The sequence below is a fragment of the Pygoscelis adeliae genome, unplaced genomic scaffold, assembly GCF_000699105.1.
Source record: "Pygoscelis adeliae isolate BGI_AS28 unplaced genomic scaffold, ASM69910v1 Scaffold190, whole genome shotgun sequence".
Taxonomy (NCBI): Eukaryota; Metazoa; Chordata; class Aves; order Sphenisciformes; family Spheniscidae; genus Pygoscelis; species Pygoscelis adeliae.
The window spans coordinates 1,799,357-1,809,373 of NW_008823922.1; the positions used below are offsets into that span (position 1 = coordinate 1,799,357).

General features: G+C 42.3%; 1 protein-coding gene across 1 annotated transcript in view; it reads right to left on the reverse strand.

The window, feature by feature from the left end:
* Positions 1 to 10,017, reverse strand: part of WDFY4 (WDFY family member 4) — a 144,312-nt gene that overhangs the window by 103,468 nt on the left and 30,827 nt on the right. Inside the window, 7 exon segments of the mRNA XM_009320630.1 lie at positions 1,057 to 1,288; positions 3,783 to 3,967; positions 5,009 to 5,227; positions 5,940 to 6,016; positions 6,291 to 6,498; positions 6,803 to 6,864; positions 9,692 to 9,906. Coding sequence (XP_009318905.1) covers positions 1,057 to 1,288; positions 3,783 to 3,967; positions 5,009 to 5,227; positions 5,940 to 6,016; positions 6,291 to 6,498; positions 6,803 to 6,864; positions 9,692 to 9,906 — 1,198 coding nt within the window.

Genomic DNA, 10,017 nt, shown 5'->3' on the forward strand with positions numbered 1-10,017 from the left:
CCCCCCCCCCCCAAAAAAAAAAAAAAATAAAAAAAAAGAAAAAGAGAAGCAGGGGAGTGGGAAGACAGAAAGAGAGATCATTTCACAATTATGAGATCACATATTGTATAGTGCCCCTGTGATTTCCTTGCATCAGGGCATTGCTGGAGTCAGATGCCCACAATCCATGATTAGTACTAAAGTCCAGCTGGGGAGACTAGTGTGCAGAGAACAAGCACCCCAGACTTCATAAAGACTCAACACTTAAAAAATCAAATCCTTCTGACTCCTATTGGTAATATTTTTATTTTAGGGCTGTATTTTGACATAATTTCTCTTTCAACAACACCTTCCCATGCTTGATTTGGAGATTTTTTTGGTCTAGATAGACAGCATCCTGAAGGAGTACTTTCAGCCGGTCTTTTCACTTTGCTTTAGGCTGGAGCATCATCAGCTGGGATTATTCTGCTCTTTTCAAATGGGACATGACCATCCCATTTCATCCCAAGCTCTAGTACAGAGGTGAATGCACTACTTGTTGAACAAACTGTAATCAATAACTGAAATGTTTTGTCAGCCTGTTTAATAATTGAAGCTAACAGTATACTTTAGTTAAAAAGCCTCTTCATTAAATGGAATGTAACTTATTCCCCTACCCCTCTCTCCCCTGTGCTCTTTCCTACTCTGCAGGCATTTGCAATTAAAAATGATGCTTCTTTTTCTGCTGTGTTTTTCTGTAGCACCATAAATGCAGAATGTCTCCGTTACAAAGCTGTTGCTTTAATGCTTGTCCAACAGAAATTACAGTCTTACATCTCCTCAAGGACATGTTATCCCTCTACTCTCCAGCTCTCTCTGCTGCTTGATTCCTGCCCTTCTTTTTCTGCCCAATTTACAGTATGTTACAAGATCCTCATGGTATCCTACTACAATCTTGTACAACACTCAGTAAACGCAGAGTTCCAGGCTTTTGGAGCAAGCTCTAGGCACAGTTGGAACACTAATAGCAGATTATAAGGACAAAAAGAGCATTGCCCTGATAAATAAATAGTGATGGACATGAGAATTATCACATACCTTGAAGCTGTACTGCTTGGAAATTGCTACAGTACTGTGGACCAAGCTTATTAATCATCTCCACGGTTTCCACAGATATGGCTTCTTCAAACAAGTATGTAGGGCCAAGGCGCCAGGTCAAGGAGGACTTCTGTTTCCAAATTCGAGGAGTAGCTATGTACCCATAGACATCAATAAAGGAAGAGGGTTCCATGGACATACAGCTACCTGGTAAGGGCTGGAGATACTGCATCTGCAACAGAGGAAGAATTCACAGAGGGGACTCAATACACTCGGGGTGCCTTAAGGTCTTGGCCCTGGAAGGTACTGCCTGCCACCTCTTTCCTCAGTGAAGTCTCAGTCAGCTGTGCAACACAATTATCAACTACTGATTCGAAACGGGACTTTCAAAAGTATCACAAACATAAGCATTTTGGAACATTCAAGCCTACTTTTTGTTCAAAAAAACAAAGTCAAAATCATTTCAAGTGTTGGCAAAGAAAAACCTCTATCTTGACCCCAGACTTATTTTTCCTGTTCTTAACTTCGTAACTCAGACTGTGACTTTCAACACAGAAAGCCAAGTTACAGATTGCACCTTGTACTAGGGACCTAGAGAATAAACAGTTTCTGAAGAGCGTAGAGTGTCCAAGTGCATCAGTTAGCTTCAATGAAAATTATATAGGTTAGGAAATTGGACCATTTATTTTTGGTATCAAAATAAGGATTCAGCCTCCTAAATTGAGTCTATTATTTTATTTAAGTAACGACAGCTCTAGTAGGAAGCAGTTGGAATTTTTTTGGTGGAGAGAAACTATATTGTACTTCAGGGCTTAGCCCTGCCTTTAACAATTTGCTGTTAGGATGAGAGACTCCTAGCTTTTACTGATCTCTGACTACTGAGATGTAGAAGACAGGGCTGGTCAATATTAGGAGGCAGAACTTGATACTTGAGTGAACAAATATTAGGTTTGTTACAACACAGTAACCCACCCCCCACCCCAGCTCCACCACCAAAAATAGCTTTTGGTATTATTAACAACCTTTGTGCAATTCTCATTTCTTACACAATCTTTTCTTCACCTTACACATCAGGGTGAAGGCTTGCATCATGTCAGAGACCCCAGCACTGGGACCATCTTTTATTTACTGAAGGCTTGTTTTATTTATTATGAGCTGTTTCACTGTATGTTAAACACATTTGCTGTGAATTCTTTAATCAATTGCAATGCTTAGGCCTAGTTTTATTGATGACTTTCAGTCTCATTTGAAGGAAGGCAAATTAAATTAAATTTTCATTCTTGAAATGGATATAGGTCCCAAAAGGCATTTAGAAGACAGATCATTTTTCTCAAGTATGGGAAAGAGAATATTTGGAATTAAACAGGTTGCTTTTACAAGGGAAGTATAAAACACACAAGTGAGCTTTGCATGTGTTGAGATTGATTTGAAATATCGGAACAAGAAGGAAGAGACCAAGGTTCCAAGTTTCAATTAATAAAAGGAGTCTATTCAAAAACAAAAATAAAAAAACCACCACACCAACCCGAGCTGCAATAGAAATAGGCTGCATTTTCAACACTGCCAGCCTGGGGCATTCAAAAACCAAAAATCAAATCTCAGAAATAATTTGAGATTAGCTTCAAAACCAGGAGCATGATGATAATGATAATATAAACCAGGTGCTCTTCTCATTTATCCTGTAGATTATGAACCCTTCAGGTGCATTTGGATTGCTTTCTCGTGATATCTCATGCAACCTGAAACTGACTCCTATGCAACAAGAAGATCACAAGAAATGGCACATTAGGGGAAATACTAGCTACACCAACATTTGCAATGGACTCATGAGTTGATATCATTGAAGTTTACAATTTCTCCTAATTGAAACATTTCTTTCATTTCTATTAACTCAACAAAGAAGTATTATTTTAATTCAACTGCTATCCCACACACTGAACAACTAACCCGGAGGAACATCTATCTGTTTCCAAATGCTTAGAGTGCCAGTGGGAAAAAGGCCACTGACTCATCAGCTGATTGTTCAATGGGTGTAACAGGAAGAGGACAGCTTGAAACAAGCCTGTGTAAGATGCCTGAGGAAATTCCATCCATCCTGGGATTCTTGCAAAGAGCTAGCCAGTCACAGAAGCTTATTTCTCTGTGACCTTTCCCCTTTTCCAGGCCTTTCTTCAAAAATGGAGGCTCCCTACATAACTCCTCACCTTTGCAGGTTTTAGCCTAAATCCAAAGCACCTTCGGTTTAGGGTTCTCCGGTCACACCTTAATGTGATGTACTTTTTATAGCTGACAACTTCTGAAAATCTTGGGTGTAAACTGAGAGATCCTCAAAATCACTAGTCAATTCAGAAAATTTTGGCCTCAGGATACAACTGAATTTCATCAACATAACCCTGAGCTACCTGCAAACTAGGTAACCCCAACTCTCAGGTGAGTGCAACCACTCAAAATTGCCTGGGTTATCTGCATGCCGAGGGGGGAACTAGTTCAAAGCATCAGTATAAGCCGATAACACACTTCTGAAAAGCAGCACAAATACACCCTGGTTTGTATGGATTTCTAACTCCACTCACACACAGTACAGAGTGGCACATGTGTATGCAAATCACTGTGCTTTGAGTCTCTCAGGTTAATGCTGAAAAGTCATGGTATGTGCATGGGGAGGTGAAATTGAAAAGCAATGAAAGGCAAATGTCAGGCACAAGATCTATGCAGAGAGCCTTTACCTTTGCAGAGCCAAGCATCTGACCATTTATATAAGCTGACACAACGCAGTTCTTCTTTGCTTCCTTAGCAACTGTCACTGTGAGATGATGCCACTGGCCAGTGACCAGCAGCTTGCCACAGCCAAACTGGACTTGCCCTGGAAACGGGGAGGGATTTAGGACCTCACCCTCAGGTTCCATGATATCTGTAAGAGCAAAAACAGGGGACAGTCAACAGAAAGTCCCTCTCACTTTCCCCTGCCTCTGGAACACAGCTATCAAATGTGACACAAAGAACATGATTCTCTGCGGGTATAGAGTGATTTGGTGCTATTCTGTTCAATGTCTTTAAAACATTTCCTGATGGTCTATTATCAGGACCTGAGACTCGCACAACTCTCAAGATCCCTCCAGCATACAATATGCCATACTCCCAAATAACACCTGCTAGCTGCCTCAATGCTGCAAAACTAGACTGAACTAGGACAAAGCCAACATATTCTCTAAGAGAACCCCTCAGGATATTCACTGAGTTAGCTGACACAGAAAAAATTCCTAGCGAATTCATGAGATGATAAAACTCTGTACATTAATTTGTAGTTTTTATGAAAAGAGGCAAGCTGGTATTTTTGACGTCATCTAAGGGAATCAGAGCACTCACACAATGTCAGCTGTGCATGAAAAAAATCCCAGCTACTATTCCCACTCCATTCCCAACCTCCTCTGCAATGTTCAATCACATTCACATTTGAAGTACCTACTATACTCAATAAGGAGAAAGGGATAAATGTCAACAAGGAAAAAAGATTATTAGGCTGGCATGATAGAAAACATTCTAGAAGTGCGGAGAGGAATTAAGCTGTTTGATCAGGAAGCTAGTTCACTCCCAAACTCCTCAGTCCTACTCTCCAAACCTGCCTACTGCCACACAGAACAGGCAGAGACCACCTGGTTCAAGACAGACCCCACAAGGACACACAACAATATAACTGGCATTCAGTTTTCCTTAGAGTATCTGTAAGTTTTATCACATATTGCAGCCCATAAAATAATTCTCAATGCCTACAGCAAACTTAAAACTGAAATATGACCAAGAATTACAATCACAACAGGCTGCCAGAAGAAAACTGAAGAGATAAAAAGTCTCATTAATGTCCTGGGTACTTATAAGAAGAGGAAATTTGTTAATGAAAAATTCCAGATAATCAGAGGACACAGCACTGCAGCTTGACCGAGAAGAGCCTTACCGAGCGGCTGGAATTCCACTTCTTCTGTGGAAATGACCAAAGAACGGTCCTGCGGGACGAAACTTACTGAAAAGCAAACAAATTCTTGCTCTGTTCTTGACATGTGCCTCACAACTGTGAAGAAACGGAGTGGGTGACTGTTGTGCACCAAACCAAACTTGCTAACGAGAAACCAGCAGGAGAGAGTCAGGCCGCTTGAGGGAGGGAACATTCTGGTGCCTGCAGACAGGAAACAAAAAAGCAGTGAGGAAGTTGGTTTCCCTGTGTAGACATTAGCAAACTGCCTTCTGTTTCATTTGTAGCCCAAACCATCTAAGAACCAGCATTGGAATATGAGGTTTAATTTCTGTTCTGTTCTATTAGATTTCACTGCCTATCTTCAATATCATAGAGACTGCACATGTGAGTGCGTGCACATGTATAAATGACCTAAAATTGACTGTTGGGAAATAACTACTAGATCTCCATGCCACGGAGCTCATCAATCAAGCACTGAGCCAGAAACAAGTTTTCTCAAAGTTCACAAAATTCAGGAAGCAAGAGGTACAGCCATTTCCCGGTTCACCCAATAGAGGGTTTTGAGCTATAGGAGAATCCCATCTCATGTTAAGTGACAGTTTCTATTCCTTCCGTGGGAGATTACCCTAAAATCTGGTGGCTTTTACTTGTTAAGAGTGTTTTCCTAGCAGCCTGCTTTAAATTTGTATTGCTGATGTTAATGCTAATGCATCACACTATGAAGCTGCATCTGATACTGCATTTTGGTGAGCAGTCTGAGTTTTACAGCTCAGAGCCGCACTGGGACATAGGCATGGAAGTGTATTGAAACACACAGCTTATTTGCTGCCATTTCTTACAAATGTTGAATGCTTTCAAGTGGAGCTGAAAAGCCAGTGCTTTCAGGAAGCTGTAGGTGAGTCAAAGTACTTACCCATGCCAATTCCTCCTGAGACAGATTGCTCTGCACTCGGTCCCATGACAGTGGCCAAGGTAGGGAGGTATAAACACCTACAAAAGCAAGCAAGCACCCGTTCATCAGAAACATAAAATCATCCCTGAAGGTCACCAGGGACTTAATACCACAGAATCACGGTAGCAAGGCAGAGTCTAGGCTATCAGCAATAAGACAACAACAAAATAGGTTGGCAACGTTGCTGCAAGGAAGGCAGTGATAGAGCACAAGGATTGACTAAGATGGAGAGAGGTGTGATTAGTTGCTGTGTCCAGAATAAGGGCTTGGAGACTACAGAGCAGCTAAAGAGAAAAGCAACAGCAGCAATACCCATATCCTTCCATGGACATGTCAAACTCCACAAACGATGGAGCCAAAGCAGTGCTGCGGAGCTGGAAGTTTCGAGGTGATGTCATGGAGATGAGACTCATTGCAGTCTGCAGTGCCAATGCAGATCCCTTAGACGCCCAGGGAGAGCTGCTGACAGGCACAACTGTCTGAAGATCAGTTTTATTGTCCACCATGTCCTCTTCTGAACCTACAAGATCAACATAGTGCCTAACCAGATCAGTGTCTGGAATACTTTTTTCAGTTACAGGCTTTGCCCATATTCAGTTCATCATTGCTAAGAACAGCGTTGCATGCTCTTCAACTAACACATCCTCAGCAATACACAAAAATATTGCACTGAAGGAAATTTCAAAATGGGAGGCTGGCAGAAGAGATGAGCTTACAGAAGCAATAGCCATATTTTCTCCCCACACATCTTCAGGCAGCTCCAAACTTCACCTCTAGTAAAAAAGGTTCCTGACCCATTGGTTCCATTTTTCTTATACACAGACCATTCAATTCTGCCATAACAGAATGGTTACAACCAACACACGGCAGAAGATCTGAAGAATGACTGCAAAGAACATAAGACCCAAATTTGCACTATGCTGTATCAGGTATCTCATACACATGAGAACAGTTTAAGTGCCGAATGCTACTACTGTAGCCTTTCACCTGCATAATATGTTAGGACAGAGAAAGGACTTGCATGGAAAATGGCCTGTATAAGCAAGGCAGACTACTAGGATATTCTAGGGATTACAAAAAGCAGTGCTCTTTATTCACATCTTTATTCTATTTCTAGCTATAAACCACAGGGAGAACATGTTGCAAACTCAGGAGACACTCTCCTTGGTTTGTGGAATATGATTAGTATTTTTACAGATCGCTTCCATGTGTGATCCAGCAAAGTCTGAGTCTATGTCAGCATCTGGCTTCAGCACACATATTATAATTTGACCTCTGCTGCTCATTAGATCAGCTCTCAGTGTTGGTCAAGTACCACCCAACCCGGGCAATACCCACTCTAAAACATCCAGACATATGCCACCTTCACTGGGACTGTCTTGAAGAAACCTTCTCCAACAGCAGTTTCTTGTCATTACAGAAACATCTATAACATAGCTACTGTATCAGCAACAGGCTGTTCATTGTGTGCTTACCTTCATTCCAGGCTGCGTTAGCTGAATCACTGCCCTGACATGAAAGGGCCTTGGTCCTGTTTGTGCTGGGCCTAGAAGGTAGTGGGGCAGAACCTCCCAACCAAAGAAATTGCCTAACGTGAAAAAAAGAAGAAAGCAACAAAAAAAGGAAAACAATCAAGCCAGATACTTTGGAGTCATAATAACCATGCAAATGCAGCTCAGCCCTCTGGGACCAACTTTCTACGCCTAGTAGCCTTCTGTGGTGGAACAACTACAGCAGTGGACAAGGGAAGAGCTATGGATGTTGTCTATCTGGACTTCTGTAAGGCCTTTGACACGGACCCCCCCAACATCCTTCTCTCTAAATTGGAGAGATATGGATTTGATGAGTGGACTGCTCAGTGGATGAGGAATTGGTTAGATGGTCACATCCAGAGGGTAGTGGTCAATGGCTCAATGTCCAGATGGAGGTTGGCGATGAGTGGTACCCCGCAGGGGTCCATACTGGGACGACTACTGTTTAGTGTCTTCATCAATGACATAGTGGGATCGAGCGCCCCCTCAGCAAGTTTGCAGATGACACCAAGCTGAGTGGTATGGCTGACATGCCAGAGGGATGGGATGCCATCCAGAGGGACCTGGACAAGCTCGAGAAGTGGGCCTGTGTGAACCCTCATGAGGTTCAGCAAGGCCAAGTGCAAGGTCCTGCACCGGGGTCAGGGCAACCCCTGGTATCAATGCAGGCTGGGGGATGAAGGGATTGAGAGCAGCCCTGCTGAGAAGGACTTGGGGGTACTGGTGGATGAAAAGCTGGACATGAGCCAGCAATGTGCGCTCACAGCCCAGAAGGCCAATTGTATCCTGGGCTGCATCAAAAGAAGCGTGGCCAGCAGGTCGAGGGAGGGGATTCTGCCCCTCTGCTCTGCTCTGTTGAGACCCCACCTGGAGTAATGTGTCCAGCTCTGGAGCCCTCAGCATAAGAAAGACATGGAACTGTTGGAGCGGGTCCAGAGGAGGGCCATGAAAATGATCAGGGGGATGGAACACCTCTCCTATGAAGAAAGGCTGAGAGAGTTGGGGTTGTTCAGCCTGGAGAAGAGAATGCTCCGGGGAGACCTTACTGTGGCCTTGCAATACTTAAAGGGGGCTTATAAGAAAGATGGGGACAGACTTTTTAGCAGGGCCTGTTGCGACAGGACAAGGGGGAATGGTTTTAAACTAAAAGAGGGTAAATTTAGACTAGATACAGGGAAGATGTTTTTTACACTGAGGGTGGTGAAGCACTGGCACAGATTGCCCAGAGAGGTGGTAGATGCCCCATCCCTGGAAACATTCAAGGTCAGGCTGGACGGGGCTCTGAGCAACCTGATCTAGTTGAAGATGTCCCTGCCCACAGCAGGGGGGCTGGACTAGATGACTTTTGAACGTCCCTTCCAACCCAAACTATTCTATGATTCTATGATTTCTTATTGGATACCAAATTTTAAAGACATCCCAAATAAAACAGAAGGAACATTTTCAATTGTGTAATCACAAATATTTGTTTTGCTTTACACTTCCTCTTTCAAGGTTTTCCTACTGAAAAAATCAAAGTTTTATTTTCTTCAGCAATACTTCTGAATACTACTAATTTTTCAGAAAAAAATATATGGGTTTTTTTTGCCCTTTCTTTTTTTTTTTTTTTTTGGAAGAAATTCTGTTCCATTTTCCAGTAAAATATATCCAGTCTTCCACTGCATATCCAACTTCATCTGCACTCTGATCTCTATTAGGTACTCTCATGCCTAGCATTTGTTAGCATTAAAGAAGAAAGTACATCCTCAAAGTAGAAACAACACAGACTGAGAAACAAGGCTACACTTTTTATTTCTGCATCTATCATTGACATGGATCCGAGCTAAGAGAAAGTCACTTTTACTCTTTAGGAAACAGCTTCTCCATATGAATACCAGGAGAGAATAACCTTGAATAACCCTAGCTGTTTTGCAATTACTTAATTAGTTGCCATTCATAAATGGCTTTACAACCCCTGCAGAGATGATGCAGCAGAACACTACGGACTCATACCATCTTCAGTAAGTCATTTAAGCATATACCCTGTGATCAATATGTAAGTAGTATTAACTGAGACTTGAAACAAAAGGCTAAGAGTCTTGCTGAATCAGAGCACTACATGAAGTATTTAATTATTACACAAACTTTGCAAAAAATTTGCACCACTAAAGCAAATTGGTTCCATTAGATACAATCTGATACCTTAACACATCTGGCTCAATAGCCTGTGATGCAAGCTTCTCAAACACTCTAGTGAGGGGCAGATGCAGTGGATGGCTTTCATTGCGGAAGGCATCCTGACAGGAAGTTATGATGGTGCTCAGCAAGCCAGATCCACACATCACCTGGCGGCTCTTCTCTGACTTCACCAGGGACTGGATATGATCAACCACAGCACATTGGATTTCCTGTGAAAGCTGAAACAGACACAGAACTGAAGTCGGTGGCTGGAAATAAAACTGTACATGGTGACTGATTTTTTTTTTTTTTTTTTTTTTTTCCCATTTGAAAACTCTTGGGGGAAAAAA